Source organism: Pipistrellus kuhlii, unplaced genomic scaffold, assembly GCF_014108245.1.
Source record: "Pipistrellus kuhlii isolate mPipKuh1 unplaced genomic scaffold, mPipKuh1.p scaffold_m20_p_7, whole genome shotgun sequence".
NCBI classification, from domain to species: domain Eukaryota; kingdom Metazoa; phylum Chordata; class Mammalia; order Chiroptera; family Vespertilionidae; genus Pipistrellus; species Pipistrellus kuhlii.
The window spans coordinates 46,441,381-46,463,544 of NW_023425573.1; the positions used below are offsets into that span (position 1 = coordinate 46,441,381).

General features: G+C 36.6%; 1 protein-coding gene across 9 annotated transcripts in view; it reads right to left on the minus strand.

Annotated features, from left to right (window-relative positions):
- SLC4A10 (solute carrier family 4 member 10) overlaps window positions 1-22,164 on the minus strand; it is a 214,806-nt gene that overhangs the window by 29,595 nt on the left and 163,047 nt on the right. For all 9 annotated transcript variants that reach the window (XM_036421111.2, XM_036421114.2, XM_036421118.2 and 6 more), the window contains 4 exons: window positions 18,988-19,093; window positions 12,368-12,529; window positions 10,833-10,946; window positions 9,563-9,724 (listed from right to left, as the gene is read on the minus strand). In XM_036421111.2, coding sequence (XP_036277004.1) covers window positions 9,563-9,724; window positions 10,833-10,946; window positions 12,368-12,529; window positions 18,988-19,093 — 544 coding nt within the window. The remainder of the gene's footprint in view (window positions 1-9,562; window positions 9,725-10,832; window positions 10,947-12,367; window positions 12,530-18,987; window positions 19,094-22,164) is intronic.

Consider the following 22,164-nt stretch of genomic DNA (forward strand, 5'->3'; position numbering starts at 1 on the left):
GGGTGGTGGGAAGAGATTAACCGAAGAAATTATATGCATATATGCATAACCCATGGACACAGAATAGGGTGGTGGAGGCCTGGGGCAGGGGATGGGAGAGGGCTAGAAGGAGTCAATGGGGGAAAAGGGAGGGCATATGTAATACTTTCAACAATAAAGTTACTTTTTAAAAAATAAATTATTCTAAAATACTCAATTTCCCATTGCCTTCTTTTGTTTCAACGGGTGACTTTCCTTAGAAAAATAATATCATGTAACCTAAGATTCCTTATACATATATATGTACATATACATATGTGTGTGCGTGTATACACACACACACACACACACACACACACACAGTCAGTTCCATTTGTTTTAGTTTCAGCAACTTAAAATCATAGTTTTTGTGTTTTCTATCTTTTCTGTGATCCTATTTCACTATCACTGATCTCCAGGTACTGCAAATGTAAGTGCTTTTTTGGACCAATCAGGAAATGTGAAAAAGGAAAAGAGAATGCAAGGGGCATGGGAAACGGGGAATTGATGACTGCTCTCTAAAGAAATTGAAAATGGGGAAGAGCCGCGTTAGCCTCTCCCTCTCCCTCTCTCTCTCCCTTGGGAAGGTGACAGGGCAAAGTCTCAGAAGTAGCAAAGGGCGTGGCCTAGTTCATATTCCAGCTCTCAATGAGGGGTGTGTGTGTGTGTGTGTGTGTGTGTGTGTGTGTGTGTGTAATAAAGTGGTTAAGAGTTTAGTTTCTGGAGACAAGTGGCCTGGAATCAAATGCTGGCCCAGCCAATGACCTTGATCCACTGTTTCCCTATCTGAAAAGTGGTAATGATGATACAGGAGCCACCAAATTGGGTTGTTGGGAGAAATATATCATTTAATTTTGCAAATCATTTAGAGCCATAATGGGTATATAGTACACAGCCATCAAACATTAGAGACCACTACATTCTAGCAGTTGAACAATGAATTTCTCTTTTGAACTCATTTGTTTTAAGGCTCCTCCATAAAAGTATGTTTCCTAAGGATAGGTAACATAATTTCTCAGTGTTTCCTACGGTTTTCAGCACAGTCATTGGCATACGATAAGCAATCATTAAGTTGACTTTTTAAAAAGTAAATATGCATCATTGAAACATCTTTTGGAATCCAGATTAATATGTATAATTTTAAATATAGCTGTTAAATTTGTTGTCATGAGCACGAGCAGACATTACCAATTCTAAAAGAATAATTTAGGCTTTTTTATTTTACAGGCAGTTTTACCAAACTGTAAGCAGTTTACAGTTAATATGAAAGCTCATATAGCCTGGAGTAAAACACATGGATTATTTGTTGCATGTTCGTCACGGTCATATTTCCTTTCAGCTATTTTGCTTTGTTCATAGTTTTATTGAGAAAAACACCATTTAAGTCCATTGTACTTCCTTTTTGCCTATCCCTGCCAAATTGTAAAAGTGCAGAAGACAAGGAGACAATGGGAGACATCCACACAATGACCTCCTCCTTGTCCACTGTCAGTGGCACTCTTCCTTGGGTCAGCTGAGCAGGGCAAGGCTCCAGTTCACCACCCTGCCTACATCCAGTTTCCCTGTGAAGAAGTTGATAGAAATTTTTCTTGGCAAGCAATGCAGGAAAGATCTTCATTATTAGGAGAGTGGGCTGAGAAACACCCTAATATCCACTTAAACAAAAAGGCATAGGAATGAAGAAGCTTTACTGGTGTCATAGTTTGTTCCTTAGGTCCTTTTGCTGAACATTTTGGAAGATGTCGATGCATGGACTAAAACTTAAATTTGGGCCGAAACCAGTTTGGCTCAGTGGTAGAGCGTCAGTCTGAGGACTGAAAGGTCCCGGGTTTGATTCTGGTCAGGGGCATGTACCTTGGTTGCGGGCATATCCCCGGTGGGGGGTGTGCAAGAGGCAACTGGTCGATGTTTCTCTCTCATCGATGTTTCTAGCTCTCTATCTCTCTCCCTTCCTCTCTGTAAAAAATCAATAAAATATATTAAAAAAAAAAAACACTCAAATTTGGGTCCCTTGAAAGGACAATATCTTAGCCAGTTAGAGGACTGCTTTCTTCTAGGGACTCAGGAGAGAGGAGCAAGAATAGTGAAGGCCTTGCTCAAGCCCAGCCTCTGGGGGAGTACAGTGGGAATGATGGCCCCTGGTGCTGTGTGGAGCTGTAGTACTGCTGAGAGAGAATGGAAGCTCGCTAGTGGTGGGGATAAACTTCAGAGGGCAGAGGACATGGGGCCTTGAGCCTGTACACCCTGGATTTTCCCAGGACCCATGTTGACTATGGCTTAATAATATGAGAAAGGACTTCTTCATGATAGTGATTTCCTATACCTTTTGTAAAGTGTTTTTAAAATAATGTAAACATGTTCTCGCTTGCAGGAAGCAGAAAAAAAATAATGCTCTCCGAGGAAATAATTTCTTTTTAAATTTAAAAAGCTAGCTTTGTAAAGTATAAGTATATAATAAAAACTAAAATACAGCTTCCCCTGGTCATGCTGTACAACAATGGCAGCATCTTAATGTGAATGGAAAAAATAAAGCAGTTTTGGCACTTTCACTCATTCATCGTCATTCTCCTCCTCTTTCATTTAATGAGTCTTTAAAAGCTTCGTCTTTATAACCAAAGTATTAGCTGATAGGCATGCCAGCTTAAGGGAAGTATCCCTTTGTCAGAGAAGGAACTCTGCACCTTCAAACATATTTCTGTAGAATTTTTTTTTCTGAAATAAAGACAGAACCAGAGCTTTTATTCTCACATTCACCCATGAATCATGGGAAATGGACATATGGAAGGGAAAGGGAGCATAGCAACAGGTGATGCTACAGCAGACCCCACTAAAACCAGCATGCAGCAAGACAAGAGGCCAGCCAAGAGGACCATCTGATACCCAGATGCCACTGCTGAAAAAATTCATTTCAAAGCTTGGCAGCAATTTCCTGCATCTGTCAAGTTAACCACTTAAAAGACTATAGATTGACATGAAGAACCAGGCTGACAAAGAGGGCAAAAAAGAACATATCAAATGCCATAATCATCAAGAGAATGTGGTGCCAAATGAATGCTGCAAATGCATTCATTTACTCAAGTGATCTGGGATTGTATTGCTGTTTATTAAAAATGATGTCAAAAGAAGCCTGAACTGTCTACAGAAACATGTAGAAAAGCCCACAGTTGTACCTGAACAGAAACTTTCTTTTCTGTAAAATAATATCTCTCCACTTTTAGAAAATACTTTTTTTAATTGAACATGTGTAATGCTTTTCAAAGAGATTCATTTAATCTATGCCTATCCCATTTCTCTTGGAAAGGTATGAACAAGCAAAAAATGCTAGATAGAGTATGGATTTACATCTATATACATAGTGTAGAGGATAATTTGCATTCTCAAATGTTTATACTTACAGCTTTTAAATCTTTTCATTAAAGTATAGTTGACATACAATATTATATTATTTTCGGGTGCACAACATAGTGATTTGACATTTATCTATCTTCCGATGTGATCACCATGATCAACCCAAAGGTCATGATTCACAGTGAGTTGGAGTTTGGCTAATTTTGAGCTTCTTCATTCTCAGGGAAGAGTAAATTACTGTGCCAGTGAGTTGGACTTAGCCTCTATAGGTCAACATGTCATTCCTGTGTAATGTAGCAACACTCACAAAATAATAAAAACCATTTTTAGTGGCATGAAAAGTTCTTCTAGAAGAAAATCAACTACTAGTTTTGGTAACAGAAATAAGGAAAATGTGAAAAGACCTCCACTATAAGTCTGGGAGAGAAAAGGAATGAAAAGCTGAATTCCAAGGTGACTTGGATATATGGTATTGACTTAGATACATTTAGACACATGTTGTGGAATCCATCAGGTGCTTGAAACAGAAACCACAAAACATACTTCATTGAACTATTTCTGGGAATGCTCCACTCAAGGCAAAAATGGGCTTTCAAGTGAGGAAAAAAATAAGTAAACGCTGAAAATGTGGTTATCTTGTGGTCTGGGGATATACCTAAGAAACACATGTCTTTCTGTGACAATGTGGCTCACGTCAAAGCCAGGGGATAGTGCAAACATTTCAGAGAAGCAACAGGCGGAAAGAACAAACCATTATTCTGAGTACAAGACTGTTATTGTTAACAAGATAATCAGTAACAATAGACCACACCATTCCAATGCTTAAAGAAGACAAAGGTTAGAGGCCAAGGAGGGGGGGGAAAAAGTGTTCAGTGTAGATAAAGTATCTTCCATATCCAGGTGGGAAGATAGGATATTCAGACTTATAGTGACCAAGAAGAGACTGTCTCTTCTACTTGGGGAACTATACCAAAGTTTGATTAAGTGAGATTTGCTCTATTGATAACTATTAAAGGGAAACATTATGAATCTTTTGAATATATGGTCATTTATTTGTATAATAAAAAATTAATATACAAATAATGTAATATAGTTTACTAATATAGCCTCAAATTTATTTTAGTGACAAAAATATTAGATGTTTTTTCTACATCTAATTCTATAAATGCAAATGCTTGAAAGTTCACAGAAAGAATGCTTTATTATATTTTAGCTACATGATAGGCAAAGAAGGAAATACATCAAATTGAAGTTTAGCAAAGATGGTGAATGTCAAGGGCCAACCACAGGCTCATTAAGAACAGGAAGAAGTGCTGTGTGATTTATAATTCTGAGAGACTGGGAAAGAGTAACGACAGAGAATGGCAAAAAAAGAATGGCCACCCGCAGCAAATCTTCACTTACTTCTACTTTTTGTTTTAATATGAGTCCACTAATATTTAGAAAAAAATACTGCCTCCATCAATTTAGCTGATAATTTTAAAAAGAATAATTTTTCAGTGAAATTTGTGGAATTCCTGCTTAAATATAAAGACTTAAAAAATGTTTTCCTTTGCCGAAACTGCTTTGGCTCAGTGGATAGAGCATTGGTCTATGGACTGAAAGGCCCCAGGTTCGATTCCAATCAAGGGCATGTACCCTGGTTGCAGGCACATCCCCAGTAGGGGGTGTGCAAGAGGCAGCTGATCAATGTTTCTCTCTCATCGATGTTTCTAACTCTATCCTTCTCTCTTCCTCTCTGTAAAAAATCAATAAAATATATTTTTTAAAAATATTTTCCTTTGAAAGGAAGCAATGATTACACAACTTATTTTACTCTTAAAATATGATCTATTTGTCTAATTTATAACATCCTATATAATAAAGCCCAATATGCTAAGTGTCTGGTCGACCAGTAGGCCATTCCACCAACCAATCAAAGCGTAATATGCTAATGATATGCACTCGCTATGATGTGCACTGACCACCAGGGGGCAGACATTCCAACCGATAGGTTAGCTTGCTGCTGGGGTCTGGCCAATCCTGGACTGAGAGAGATGGGATAGACATGTCCTGGAGCCTTCCCACTGTGCCTCCCCAGCTGGCCAACCTCCTCCTGCATCTCTCCCTGGCCCTGATCATGCACTGGTAAGGTCCCTTGGCCTGGCCTGTGCCCTCTTGTAATCCGGGACCCCTTGGGGGATATCAGAGAGCCAGTTCCAGCACGATCCCGCAGGCCAGGCCAAGGGATCCTAATGGTGCACGAATTCGTGCACCTGGCCTCTAGTGTGTCATATAATGAAATATATATTCAGACATTTAAAATTATAATGCAGCCCCACTTTTTGATTTTCTCCCTAGTTTTCTCTGCCCTAGGAGATGTAGCTACAAACATATTGCTACAAGAGATGTCTGAGATATTCCTGCCTAGGATTTTTATGGTTTCACGACTTACATTTAAGTATGTTATCCATTTTGAGTTTATTTTTGTGTATGGTGTAAGTTGGTGGTCTAGTTTCATTTTTTTGCATGTATCTGTCCAATTTTCCCAACACCATTTATTGAAGAAACTGTTTTGACTGCATTGTATGCTCTTGCCTCTTTTGTCAAATATTAATTGAGCATAATGGCTTGGGTCTCTTTCTGTTCTGTTCTTGATCTATATGCCTGTTCTTGTGCCAGTATCAGGCTGTTTTGATTATAGTGGCTTTGTAGTATAACTTTATATCTGGTATTGTGATACCTCCAATTTTGTTCTTCTTTCTCAAGATTGCTGCAGCTATTCAGGGTCTTCTTTGGTTCCATATAAATTTTTGGAGTATTTGTTCTAAAGCTTTGAAATATGCCATTGGTGTTTTAATAGGGATTGCATTGAATCTATAGATTGCTTTGGGTAGAATGGACATTTTAATTATGTTAATTCTACCAATCCATGAACACAGTATATTCTCCCTATCTCTTCTTCTATCTCTTTTTTCTATGTTCTATAGTTTTCTGAGTACAAGTCTTTTACCTTCTTCGATAAGTTTATTCCTAAGTATCTTAATTTTTTGTTGCAATGGTAAATAGGTTTTTTTATGTTGTTTTTTTTTTTGTTTCTCTTTCTGAGAATTCATTGTTGATATATAAAAATGCCATAGATTTCTGTTAATTTTGTATCCTGCTACATTAAAATTAAAATCTCTGCACAGCAAAAGAAAACATTAACAAAATGAAAAGGAAGCTCACTCTATGGGAGAGCATATTTGGCGATGATACCTCTGATAACATCCAAAATATACAAGGGACTCATACAACTTAACAAGAGAAAGACAAACAATCCAATTTTTAAAAAATGTGCAAAGGACCTAAATAGACATTTCTCCAAAGTGGACATATACATGATCAAGAGATATATGAAAAAATATTCAAAGTCACTGATCATCAGAGAGATGCATATTAAAATGGCAATGAGGTATCACCTCACATCTGTCAGAATGGTTACCATCAACAAATCAACAAATGACAAGTGCTGGTGAGGATGTGGAGAAAAGGGAATTCTAGTACACTGATGGTAGGAATACAGATTCATATGGAAAACAGTATGGAGTTTCCTCAAAAAATCAAATATGGAACTATCATTTGATCCAGTGATCCCACTTCTAGGAATATATCCTAAGAAACCCAAAACACCAATCAGAAAGAATGTATGCACCCCTATGTTCATAGCAGCACAATTTATTAAGCTTACATGCTAAGATCTGGGAACAGTCCAAGTACCCATCACTAGATGAGTAGATAAAATAGCTGTGGTACATTTATACCATGGAATACTATGCAGCAGTAAAAAAGAAGGATCTCTTACCCTTTGAGACAGCATGGAAGGACCTGAAGAGAATTATGCTATATGAAATAAGCTGGTCAGAGAAAGACAAGTATCATAAGATCACATTCATATGTGGAATCTAATGAACAAAATAAACTGATGAACGAAATAGATCCAGAGACACAGAAACATGGAACAGACTGTGGAATCTCAGAGGGAAGGCAGGGGTGGATGGGTGGGAAGAGATCAACCAAAGAACTTGTGTGAATATATTCATAACCCATGGACAAAGACAATAGGGTGGTGAATGCCTGTGGGGGAGGGAGAATGGTGGGGACAGGCTAGAAGGGGTCAATAGGGGGGAAACAGAACATATTTCAATAATAAATACTAAAAAATAAAATGATAATGCAGATTTGCATTGTTGACATTGGATGATTTCCATGATAATGATCTTATGTGAAAAAAATGCAAGTGACATATGTAGAATAAAAATATATGCTTGGGTATCTATAAAAATGTTAATGAAGTTATCTCTAGGTAATGAAATAATAGTATTTTCCACTTTTTTCTTTTAACTTTGAAAAACTAAAATCATACGTTTCTTGATCATGAAAAAATATAGGCATTTTCAGCTTTAAAAAATAACTGGTGTCTAGGAAAAATGTTTTCCTACTTCTTAGAGAGTAGCAGGCTAAAATTATTCAATATAAAGTAGTTACACTTGTTTTATAGATCTATTTAAGCAACTATATAACATTAATAATTAGGTAGTGGTGACATTTGCTTTTGCAGAAGGTTAATATTTTAAAAGCAAATACTTTTGAATGATTGATATTAAGTAAGTAGGCTATTAAATTTGGGAGTCTGAATTCCTTGTTTTGAGGACTGTCAATGTTTCCGTTTCTAATACTGAATTGTGTAGTTCAGCGATGTTTTGGGAGCCAGCTCATATAGGCTACCAGAGCCAATTGTTTAATTTTCAAAAATTTTTTCCTGCCAATTGTTGTCACACTGGCAGCATAAAATGAGCCAGGCGGTGATGAGGCGTTCATACTATTAAAGTAATATGTAGTAAACCAAAATCTCTCATATATAGTAAACCAAGATCTCTCTCTTTTTTAAATGCAGAGAACTGGTTGTTAAACATATATCAGCATACCACTGGTCTAGTTCCTATAACTTTATGAAATGTTTTTGTAAAATATATCCTTAATAATTAAGATTTTATTTGACAAAAACAAGTGAATTTAATGAACTTTCAAAAAAGTTGTGAGCACTCTTAAGTTACTTTTTACAAAGAGAATGAAGAATGCTCTTTGTTTTAAGATAGACACACTCTCCATTATATATAGGAAATTCATTTTTTAGCAAGATTTATTACAAATCATTGTTTTCTTACATTTATGTTTTTACTACTTACCATCTAATATTTCAATCAGAGATCTTAATCTTTCTAACAAACGTACTTATAAATCCTTTGGAGCATGATTTCTGTTGCTCTGACAATGAACCTTTTTCTAGAGTTTAGAGTATGTACATGATTCCAAACAAAACAAGATTGTGCATGTTCTGTTTTTAGAAGAATTGATTTAGATAACTTGTAACCATTCAATGACTTTGATTTTATTTAACATGTTCTTATAAGTGATAGCACTCAGATTACATATCTCAGACAAATTGTATACCAATAAACAACTTTGATTATTCTCAGTTGCAAAATGGCAGCGTCAGAATATAAAACATATCCATATTCATTCTCTTTGTAAAAAAGAAAGGCATTAAAATCTGCAATAAAACTCAATAGAGGTGTCACGTACAGTCTATAACATTTATAACTGGTTTTTCTTTTTTTTTGTGTGTGTGTGTGTGTTTGTTTGTTTGTTTGTTTGTTTTGTCATGGGCATTATAGACAGAGGAATAAAACAAAAACAAAAACAAAAACAAGAAAAAAAACAAGAAATATCTGAAGATGTAATTTGTTCCAATAATAAATGTAATCTAATAGACATATTTAGGGTTATATAAAAAAATAAAGAAATCCCCAAGTAAGATAAATTGGTAAAGATGCACTTCACCAGAATAGATTATTTCATTAAAATATGTTAAACATGGTAAAGAATGTTAGAATTTAGGCACTGTCTTTATTTTAAACTCTGAAGATAAGGTTTCAGAGTTTAGAACTCAGCCAAGTATTATTGATTAATTAGTTAATCAATTAACTAAAAACAATTAACTTTAAGTTTATTGTAATTCAGAATATCCTGAATAAAAACAATAAAAAGTGTGAACTTGAAAGCATTACTTTAATATTTCATTATACAATTGACTACAGAATATAAAGTATAATGAACATCAATTGATGTCAGTCAAGTCATAATAATTTACATTAAAACCAATGTTAAACTATACCTTTAGCTTATGCTCTTTTCTGTTGATTATGACAGCTGTAATCTGTTGGTCCATAAAAATTAGAATAGTACACAGCAAAGCTGGAACAATAGCAGCTATTACTGTCCACCATGGATTTGGACCTACTGGTGTAACAAACCAGCCACGATCATCCCTGGTGGGCTGTGAAAAATAAAAGAATGTACATAGTTATGAGCTAAATTAATGAATACCTAATCAAATTAAATTTTACAGATGCTTCCAGGAAAACCCTAATTATAAACTGATATGCTGAGTGAATAATATTAATGTTTACATTAATAATAATAATGAATAACATTAATGTTTACAAAGCACTTATAAGGTACCAGCACCATTCCAAGTGCTTTGCATATTTTAATTCATTCTTTCCTTGGCAACAAATAAGGAGGTACAGATTAAAAAACTGAGACATAGAGAGATCCAACAAATTGCTCAAAAACCCAAAGCTAATAAGTGCTGGAGACAGGATTTAAACTCTGAATGGCTCAAAAATCTGTGTTCTTAATCAATACCTATATTAGATAAAATAATATTTACCATTTCCAGTTGGCAAGTATGTGTGTGTGTGTGTATATGTGTGTGTGTGTGTGTGTGTGTATATATATATTTACAGAAATATTAATTTTTACAGTTGACAACTGTGTGAAACCTTATTTTAGTTATAATCATCAGCTCATCCTTAAAAAGGATGTATGCACAGGCCATTATCTGAAAACAGCAAAAAGACAATTGGTGACATTAAGGGTTCAGGGGAGGGTTCTAAACATGGCTGGTGCCTGAGATGAATCCCTCCCAGAGGAAGTCTTTTGACAATAATTCTATGAGGAAGTCCGTAGCTCTGTTTGATAGATAAGAAAAATCAAGTTTAAGGAACTCAACAAGGGTCACACAGAATTCTGTTTTAGACCTATTTTTAAATACTATTCACTGGGCAATTCTGCATCAAGATAATGCAATTCCCTTAGTTTCAAAATGCTTCCTTAACTCTTAGGAGTCTTATATATAAATATTTCAACTGGCAAAATTGACAGGAAATATTGTCAAAGAGAATTGACAGGATTCTACTTCTGTAGTTCCTAATTTTTTTTAAAAATAGTAGACCAAAGTTTTAGTCATACTAATGGGCATTTTACTAATCTATAGCTTTATATTTTCATCAAAACCCCAAGTTCTAGGTTTCTAGCCATTGTCTAAGTGAAGATTTGGCCCACAGAGAAGAAGAAGTAAATAGAAAATGCTGTAAGTTCACCTTGAAAACACTTGGTACTTGTAGTTTTGGAGATGGGATCCCAGTGGCATAGTCAATTAAAACCATACAAAGAATTGTAAGGAAGACGGCAAAGTCACTCACTATGGATCGAACCTAAAAATAATGAAAACATCTGTCACCTGAAGAAACTATAAATAGACAGGAATACTCAGGAACATAATCTTTCTTTGCAAAAACTTTATGACGTAGCATCACAATATTATATGCTATGCATACTAGAATATTATCATTAGCTCTGTCAGAACCTGAATGTATATTTATGTAAATGTCATTAAGATGGCTACATACTCAACCTTTCCAGAAAGAGGCACTGAGAAATTGCTGTAATGGTTATTGTGCTATTTTAATTTTTATTTAAAATCTAAGTTTATTATGAAGCTAAGTGCGTGAATATTTAGAACATAGAATAAGGTTGCAAGGCCAGAATTTGGCTACATTTTAGGACTCTTTCTCACATAGGCAACATTTTAATGATAAACTTGAAGCACCATAAAATAAAATCTAGTTTTTATTAAAGAAGCATAGTATTTTAGTTAGTATATCTGGGATATCAGAATGGCAGCAAGGAATGCTACAACAAAGCAGAAAAAATTAAAAGTTCTTCTGTGTAAGCCAGTTTTAAAGCCATCTCATGTATAAAGCCATCTTTCAGCGAAAATCCTAATGCAATGATCACCAAGATCTGGCTTCTTTATTAGGATGCCTTTATGACACACACAAAAATATAGGAGATTATTGTTTCAAGTTACAAAAATAATTTAATCAAATTAGACTTTCAAGGGAGAGAAATAGACCTTCCATCTTACAGAAGGAGGTGACGAAAACTGAAGTTTTCTGCAGAAGAAACACTTCTTGAAACATTTTTCCCAGGCTGGAATTTTTGTTATAATCATCAGCTCATCCTTAAAAAGCTTGTTTTCTTGTTTTCTATTGGCTGAGTCAGACATTATAGGTGTTACTTGGCAGTGTTAAATATTGAACTAAGCTGTGTTTACTTTCCTTTCCAAATATGCAGATGCAAACATGGTGGGTTAGGGGAGGGACTGACACTTTGAAATGTAAGAGAATGGAATTCCAATGGGCTTTGCAGGGGCTCTCCCAGTTAGAGTGTGGCAGTGGCTCCAAGGAGGTATCTGTCAGGCTGGAACAGCTCCCACTGTTCACTGAAGAGAGTGACAGTCACTATTGCAGTGTGCACTTTCCATTTCCAAAAACGGAAGTGGGCAAGTGGGAGCTGATCTTTGGGATTTGAAGGAGAAGCCTGGGGTTCATGTGCACTTCCAGCACCTGTCTCAAAATGCTTTTCCTTCCCCTCCCTCCTCTGCTACCTCCACTCGGACCCTGGCAGCCTGCTCACACTAAAGCTTTTTAGTGGATCCGTTTATCACAGCAAGTGCTCTTTCTTTTTTCTCTAAACATGTATGCCTTCATAACTTGCTTTTTTCTTTTTTATGCCTTCATAACCTGCTTTAGGTAGGTTTATGTTTCAATCCAGAAGACTGTAGTCTAAGTACCTTGGTTGGAAAATAGCGGCTGGTCTTGAACTGCTTCAGGGTGGCTGACATAGTAACCGTGGAAAAGAACAGGATCACGGACCAAAACAGAACGTCTGGAACGTATGGGTGCTCGTGGCCGCAGGCGCGTCCCACATACTCTCCGTGCAATGACTTGCATTCCTGCCAGAGGAAGTAAAGCAAACTGAGCTCTTAAGGAAAAATGGACACAGTCCCTTCAGACGTCCAACAGCTGGGGCCAGCTGTCAGGGAGATGCTGCAGCTTTGCATCTATGGCCCTCACCGTGATTTAACAGCACACTACGCTCCACGGCTTCTATCTGGGCAGGTTCAGTGGTGAGAAATATCAGTCTGATGTGAAATTTGAGCATGAATCACTTTTAAAATGTTGGCCTTTTTCAAATTAAATTTAAATCTATAAAACTGATTTACCCATAATATGTATTTAAGCTTATACAACTAAGTTCCTAACAGCATACTTACTGAACATTTGACATACTTCATAGTGAGTGATTACCAGGTCAGACACTATACCAAACCATTTAAATACATCATCTTATTTAATTTGCACGTCAAGCTTATAAACTAGGTAGATGTTACTACTTTGATTTCACATCTGAGGAAACTGGGACAGCGTTTAAGTAATTTGCTCTGATCTCAGTGCTGCTGCTGGCAGTAGAGCTGAGATACAAATACAGTGTCCATGGGGGGGATATTATTACTTATTAAAGAACAATGATTTTGTAAAATTATCTAATCCAAAATCTACCAAAAAAGATAAGAAAGGCAACAAAAAAACTATGTTATGTTATTGCTGAAATGAAATTGTGAGTCAAAGATAGGAATCTCAGATCCCAAACTGAGATCACAGACACCACCAACAACAAATATTACTTCATGAACAAGACAGAGCTCATATTTTCTGACTTTTCCGTGGTCTTTTTCCCCTGGCATAAATTTTTATAAGCCCCTGAAGGATCATGGCTAATTACTGCCTTAGCCATGAGGTGGCAGCAAAGTCAAAAAAAATTTCCTTTCTCCAAGAAAAACTGAGTATTTTAAATATTAATATTTTGAAATTGAAAATTTTCTTTTAAAATCATTTTGGTTTCTCTTATTTTGAAGATTAGGTTACTAATGCATTTATTTTTATTTTGAAACAGAAAATAATTGCTTACATGAACCAGTGACTTGATCAACCTTTAAGATATTCTGGACCTGAACAGAAATGGAATTGTGCCATGGTACAGAGATTTTAAAGAAACAAATGCACTTTTGGATTGATCAATAACACAGAGTCCTCTCACTGAACAATGCCTCAGGCCCTGGAGCCCTTATATAGCAAAAAATAAATACCTTCAAAAGATTGTAAAATAAACCACAGACAGCTACACTGTTATTCAAAAATAAACAACGAACCATTAAATCTAGTTTGAGCAGCTACTTCTAAGGCTAGGATTATTAAGAAATATTGCTAGTATACCTTATAATTATCTGAAACAATTCTGTCCCATCTTCTAATCTAACTGCAAATACCTTCCTTGATAGCTAAGGCTGAATTCCAATTATCCATGTTAAGTTAATACAGAGCACAATAACTTGGCTAATTGAAAAACCAAAGAAAAATCCTCCAGGCCTTAATTATAGATTTAATTTTCCTTTTCTCAAAACTTTGTAAAAATAAAGTACCAAAAATAAATCCTTCCTTTTTTGTTTTTTTGTTTTTTTTTTTTGTTTTGTTCTTCCTCTTATCCCTGATCAGAGATACTAGTAGCACAATTACTAAGCAAAGTAATGGGCAAGCTGAGCAACTAAATACAAAGAGGAGCTACTAGCTCCACTGTAAACTCATTATTCATAGAATTGTGATTTCTGCAGTCTTTTGTGTAGTCATAAAATGTTCCTTCTATTTGGCTGAATCCTGCTCTCAGAGCTGCCATTTGCCATTTCAAAGGATTGTTTAACTGCTTTATAATTTACTAGAGGCACAATGCATGAAGATTCATGCAAGAATGGACCTTCCTTCCCCTGGCTGCCGGCACCGCCTTTAATCCAGCCAGACCTGCCTTTCTGCTTTCCCACATAGTCCAGAGGCCCAGAGTGGCTGTGGGTGGTGCAGAACACCTCCAGCTTCTCAGTGCCGGCACATGCAAATTAGCCAGCCATCTTTGTTGGGTTAATTTGCCTACCCACTCCTGATTGGCTGGTGGGGTGTCTTGAAGGTATGGTCAATTTGCATTTTACTCTTTTATTAGTGTAGATAATAAATTTCCAATAGCTTGCTTAGGTATTGTACTTTAATTCAAAGTAAATTTGAAAAGGGTATTTATTTGGGGGGTACAGAATGTTAATATTTTAAAAAGTATAATCTACTAAATTCTATATTTATTTTCTGCTTTTTTCTAACTATTTCCCACCCCCAACACATACACACACTTCTACATCTAAATCCTGAGATATAGAAGTGGATACCAAATCTAAATCTTGTTCTTTTAGTTTGAGTCTAACACATGATTTAACTTACAAAATAAAATGAAAAAGATAATTAGTGGAAACTAATTTCTACTAATTATCCTTCAACTACATCATAAGTATTAATAATTTTATAAGTTTGTAAAAATCAAGTTTAATAAAATAAGAAGTTGAAGTTGGCATTAGTGTTCTGCCCCTTAAATATGCTAGCTACATACATTATTCTGGCAAAAGACTATTAATAATTGCAAGTTAAATGCTTGTGAGTATTTTAAACCTTGCCTAAGAACTCCTTATAATGGCTGATTTTGAGATATTGCTAAAAATACATATAACAAAAGAAACCTAAGTATTCCAGCTTGCCATAAAAGATTTGTATTAAGCATTACCATATTTTCTGGCGTATAAGATGATCCCCTAATTTTACCGTTAAAACATAGGTATAGGCCTGTATTCGCTGTATAAGACTACCCCCCACTTTCGAGGCAACACCAGTTCTTTTTTTAATAGACCGCCTCTCTGACTCTGGCCAATCCAAGCAGGCTTTTTATGCATGCAAATTATGCATGTTCTGTACCCGAAGCTACACTGTGTTCTAGTAAAAAGCCTGCTAGGGCGGTGGTATAGTGCCATCCTAGATTTCCAAGTGAGGTGCTTTCTATCTGTCCTCTTTTTCTCTGTTCCCTCTACTGAGACCTGAATTCAGGCCACTGAAAAAGCCCGGTTGACTTTTTTTCGTTTTAAAAGTCATCTTATACGCTGGAAAATACGGTACTCACAACAGCCAAGATACAGAAATAACCTGTGTCTGCCAAAGAATTAAAGGATGAAGAAAATGTGGTATAAATATGCAATTGAATGTTATTCACCCTTAAAATAAGAAAAAAATCCTGTAATTTGCAACAATATAAGTGAACCTGGAAGACATAATGCTAAATAAAATAAGCCAGAAAAACAAACACTGCATGATCTCACTTAAATATGAAATAAAAAAGAAAGTCAAAGCAGCGTACCATGGTGGTTACCAAAGGCTGGGGCGGGGAAGAGGAAATGGAGAAATATTTCGTCAAAGGGTCCAAAGTTTCAGTTTTGTGGAATGAGTAAGTTCTGAAGATCTAACCAACAGCATAGTGACTATATTTAATAATAGTGTATAATATAGTTGAAATTTGCTAAGAGTAGATTTTAATTGTTCCCTCCAAAAAAAGGCAACTATGTGATGGATTGGTATATTAATTAGCTTGATTGTGATAATCATCTGATGATGTGTACATGTAATCAAAACATTATGTTGTATACCTTAAATATGTATAATTTTTGTCAATTATATCTCAATAAAGGTGGAAAATAAACAAAAACAAGACATATTAAATAGTAAATCTGTAATATGGGACTATCTTTCAAAATAATCATTGAATATTTATGGAACACTCACTTGGGAAAATCTCAGAAAGCTAAAGTTCTTTGCCCTTTGTGAATTCGCAATGTAAAATTATAATTTGTGAGGTATGTAAAAATATAATTTTTAAAAAATCTGTCATATGAACAACATATAAAGTAAATGCTATATTATTATTTTAACAAAGTAGTTATAAAAGCCATTAGCACAAAGCTTTATTAGTAAACTGATTTTACTAATTTGTGATTATGCTTTAAAAAAAAACGCTGGTATAACAATTAAGAAAAAAAAATTTCAATGGTTTTCATTAACTTAAAAATTACAATTTTTTTTTCAATATGTAGCATTCCCTTTGGTGGTAAAGGTTATTTTTGGTCAAGATTAGCAATTACTCAATTTCAAAAGCAGCTTTTAATGAATGACAAATAATAATAAAAATTTATGCCAGAACTTTGAAAACAACAACAAAATGCTGGTTATGCTTTGATGGCAAAATACTGTTCACTATACTCTGCTTGACTCTAAAAGTTCTAATATCTAAAATTAACTGACGGCAAACCAGATCAATTGTTCTGTGAATTTTTTAGAAGGTTATTACTCAGGATTTGCAGCTATACAGAATATTGTTATTTAGCATTAAATTATTCAGACAATATAAAACACATAGAGTAAATGATCATGCTAAATAATTTAGAGATGGGATTATTGGGGTTTCTGCATTGAAGAGAACACATGGTGAGGAACACAAGCAAGAGATTCTTTAGACATAACAATCCTTATAGTTTACCAAAAGAAAAAAAATGAGTTTGAACATACACTGTCAGATGTATCAACCATGATATAGATAATAATGGTTATTCAATAAATGGATAACCGTGTAATATTATTTTTCTAGGGAAAAAAGTAGGGCGTAATAAATGTTAACTATAAAAGAAAAAAACAAGAGAAAGTAAAGGCTTATTCTAGAGAAAATGATGAAGAAAAGAATAAAGGTAGTAAAATATAGGTCAAGATTGAATTTTATACAGAGGGTAAGAAATTTGATTTTTATTCTAAAGAAAACATTTAATGGGAAAATTGGCAAAATAGGCAATAGGTCAAATGGCTCTTACAAAATTCATGTTTATATTTAAAATTCATTAAGAGAGGAGACCTTAAAAGTACTCATCATAAGAAAAAAATTCTGTAACTATGTGTGGTGACGAATGTTACAAAAACTTATTGTGGATGTCACTTCAGAATATATACAAATATTGAATCGGTATATTGTACACCTGAAACTAATATAATGCTGCTTGTCAATTATACCTCAATTTAAAAAAACACATTTAGATTTTTATAAATTTGTACAACAAAAAAGTTTTTTATTTGTTCCATTAACTGGCTTGCTTACTAAAATGATATGTGTTTCATAAAATGAACTGAATTCATATAGTTTTATGCTGATGGCTAAAATGGTTTTGCGCTTATACAGAGCTTTGGATCATCCTATTTGTAACTGAGGGAAGTAAAAAAGAAATTAGGAAGACTCGGATTTTTTAAAATATTTATTTGAAGCAGAACATTTTCAATTTTTCCAGTTATGAGATTCGACAAAACAGAAGTGAAGGATGAAATACAGATGAAAAAATAAGTACACGAACATAATGATAGGTTAAGCAGAATGGAAAAACAGCTATGTGAGAGAGGAATCACTAAGCAGAAATAAGAAAAAAGTTTTTAAAAGGTATGGGATTTAATATTTCCTTCCTTCTGCTCACTCTGAGCTTTTCTTGTTGCTCTCTTTCAAATTCTTCAGGTTGGAGAATTAGATTTTTATTATCAGTTATTCTTATTTTTTGATATTTGCTATTTGTAATACTTTAAACAATAAAAAAAGGAAAAAAGGTATGGATTTAAAATAAAAATGCCATCCTCTTCCTTTAGTGGGAGATCAGAAGAAAATGGAAACAACAAATCCCTTCATGAGGGAGGTGCCAGAATTTTGTTAATAAACTGTCTTTTGTTCTCTTCAGAATAAATGTTTTCTTTATAATAAAAATATGTTTTCTTCGGAATTAAAATATTTAGACTGATTCTTTAGAATTAAAATGTTTTCTTTAGAATAAAAATATTTACACTAAAATAATAACAAGCAGCCCCTTACCCTCAGCATATTCTGAATAGCTGGAACAGTACTACAGAGTAAAGTAAAAGCATCTGGTTTTTTTTACACAGAAGGACCACTTAGTGCTGCCATATGGCTTCATTTAGGTCAAGACCATTGTTATTTAACATGCTTTCAGGCAGTCTAGTCCAGTAGTCGGCAAGCTCATTAGTCAACAGAGCCAAATATCAACAGTGCAATGATTGAAATTTCTTTTGAGAGCCAAATTTTTAAAACTTAAACTTCTTCTAATGCCACTTCTTCAAAATAGACTCACCCAGACCATGGTATTTTGTGGAAGAGCCACACTCAAGAGGCCAAAGAGCCACAGGTGGCTGGTGAACTGCAGCTTGCTTACCATGGGTCTAGTCACATTATGTTGTATATGTGTGCTTTTAGAGCAATGCAGGCCTACTAGGTATTAGATATAGTTCATAATGAAAGAAACCCCCAGAAAAACAAACAAAAAACTATCTCTTTTATAGCAGTACGCACTCAAAAAAAGTTACCTTAGTAGTGATAATTCATTCACAATGTCAACAAAAGCCACCAAACAATAATACAATTCAATATATGACTCATTTTTTTCAATGTATCACTTACTGACACAGTTAGGTTCTCCCAAATTATGTCAGACACAGAAATATTGGACTCGCTCCATTCCTTTAGCGTATCGTTGCTGGGATTGTGGGGCTCCACACAGTTACACCTGAAAAAGTAAAATGGTGCAGTTAGTGAAAAGTATCTTTTTGTCACCAGAATAAAAACAAATGTGCAATGGGTCCTTCTTTTTCTAGCCATGGCCTTCCTCCAACTAAGAGATAAGGGGTTAGTTTATCCTAAATTATTCTAGGAAAGACCATGTCCAGAAAGTTGGATAGATATATAGCCAGGGCCCTAGACCACAGAAATAGGTCATTCCCTTTCTGTCCCAGGGAATTGTATTTTAGAACCAGGCCTTTGAGGGCCTTTTAAGCCAGGATGCCTTCTAAGATTTTAAAAGGACTATTTGCCTCTAAACTATAAGTCAAGTGGAAAAATGCTAAACACACCCAAATGTATTATTATAATTTACTTACATCCTATACAATAAAAGCCTTATATGCAAATTGACTGAATGGCAGACCTACTGGTCTTTGTAACACACACTGACCACTAGGGGGCAGATCTCAATGCAGGAGCTATCCCCTGGTGGTCAGTGCACTCCCACAGGGGGAGTGCCACTCAGCCAGAGCTGGGCTCATGGCTGGTGAGCACAGAGGTGGTGGCAGGAGCCTCTCCTACCTCTGCAGTAGTGCTAAGGAGGTCTGACTGCCAACGTAGGCCCACTCCCCTAAGTCCATCAGGCAAATTGAGGCCTGCCAGCTGGGGTGAAAGACTGCAAGAGGTTGGCCAACCACAGGAGGTTGGCTTTGGGAGCGCACTGACCACCAGGGTGCAACTCCTGCATTGAGCATCTGCCCCCTGGTGGTCACTGCTTCATTATAGCAACTGGTTGGCCAGTTATTATGGTCACTTAGGCTCATATATATATATGTATACACACACACACACACACACACATACATATACTAGAGACCTGGTGCATGAAATTCTTGCATGGGGTGCGAGTTCCCACAGCCCAGCCTGCACCCTCTCCAATCGAACATCCCTCTTGCAATCTGGGACCACTGGCTCCTAATTGTTCACCTGTCTGCCTGCCTGATTGACCCTAACCACTCTACCCACCTGCATGATTGCCCCTAATCACCTCTGCCTGCCTGCCTGATTTCCCCCAAAGCCCTCCCCTGCCGGTGTAATCTCACCCCCAACTGCCCTCCCCTGCAGGTCTGATTGCCCCTAACCCCCTGCTGCCTGATCTCAGCCCCTACTTCCCTCCCCTGCCAGCCTGATTGTCCCTAACTGCCTCTGCCTCAGCCCCCACCACCATGGCTTTGTTCTGAAGGAAGTCAGAAATCCAGAAGATAGCTGGTTGACCTGGTCTAATTAGCATATTACCCTTTTATTAGTATAGATAGATAATATAGGATAGAGTTGCCTAAATGGGAGGGGAAGACTTTTCAGCAGGAGGAGATGCTCTTGGCAGACAAAAATACATAATCCCTATATCCAGACTGATAGCCAGCCATATGCACTATACTGCCAAACCGGTCATTGAAAACTTGAACCGCTTTCTTACACCTTATACCAAACAGCTGTTACCCTTAAAACCCCTCCTCAACCTCCACCTTGGGTTCTGCCTTTGCAGTTCACCCAGATTAGGTTATGATTGGTCGGTTTCTATGCCAGTCAGCGTCAAAAGCTCTGCCTCCTAGGCAGCCATTGGCTTCTCGCAGTTCATCCAGATTTGGTTCTGATTGGTCAGTTTCTATGCCAGTCAGCATCTCCAGGCCTATTTCTGGGCCTCTCTCTCCATGCCTCTCTCTGGGCCTGATCTGCAGCCTCTGTGGCAGCTGCAGATCAGACCTTGCCTCTCTTTCTCTGGGCCTTACCAGCAGCTGCAATAGCTGCTGAGCAGGCTTTCTCTCTCTCTCTTTCTCTCTCTCTCTCTCTCTCTCTCTCTCTCTCTCTCTCTCTCTCTCTCTCTCTCTGTCTCTCTCTCTCAGCCTCTCTCCAGGCCTGATCTGCAGCCACCATAGCAGCTGCAAAGTCATTAGGCCTCCATCTCAGTCCCAGCTGGAGGCTAATGAGCTCATTGTGCCCGCCCCTCCTCCCCGCCCCCCTCCAGCCACCAGCCTTGCTGAGACAGGAGTCTTTGTGAGCCATGGTGGAGGGACTGAGAGGTGTTCCATACACTTCTTGGTGACTAGTCATCCATCTGGTCATTTAGGTCATAATGGCCCCTGGCCTTTTATAATGTAGACTAGAGGCCCTATGCATGAAATTCATGCGAGGGGCTCGGCCCTTGTAGCACCAGCTGCCTCAGCTGGCCCTCACAGCCCCTAGCAGCTTTGGCTGGTCCACCCAGCCTGGCTTCCTCTGGAAAGTCATCCTGAAGGTCGTTTGGCTGTTCAGCCTAATTAGCATATTAGCTCTTTATTATATAGGATATAGATCATTTCTCAGATTTGGAGCATATTCTTCTACCTTCATTTAACCTTGATTACCTCCTAAAGACTCTATCTCCAGAGTTGCAATGGAAGCTAGGGCTTCAACATATAAATTTTGAGGGGAACAATTCATCTGTAGCAATCATTCTCTGGTTCTTTACTCCTGCTTCTTACGATCAGTGGCCCTTTAAGAAAGCCTCTGTCTCAGGCTATGCTTTCAGGGGAACCCAGGATATACTATGTTTTGTTCTATATGTATGGCAACACACACACAAAAAAATGAGCCCTTGAAAGCCTCGTCATAAAGGTATTATTATGCACAATGCTCAACCGAATAAGAAGTTAATGAGTTATTTTTTCAAGTGAGTTAAAAAGTTAATTCAATACTACACTTAGCAAGACACCATGCTAAGTCTAACATTGAATAAGATAGACATGGTCCTGGGGCCTTTCTTTAAATGCAGGAGAGAAATACTAACCAGCTGATTACTTAATTATATAAATACATTTGTGAAATATGCCATAAAGAAGTCTAGGCTGCTAAGAAGCCTTGAGTCTATGTGCTCAGGAAAAACTAAGAAAATGAGGCTTAAGCTGAGATTGAACAAAATTTAGTAAGAAATAGTGTGGGCAGGGAGGTGGTGTGGTGGACTAGAGAGAGCACACAGCTGGTGGGAAGGTCTGGGTCAGGGAGAAGATTCTCTCAGAAAGTTCAGTGTGGCTGAATCAA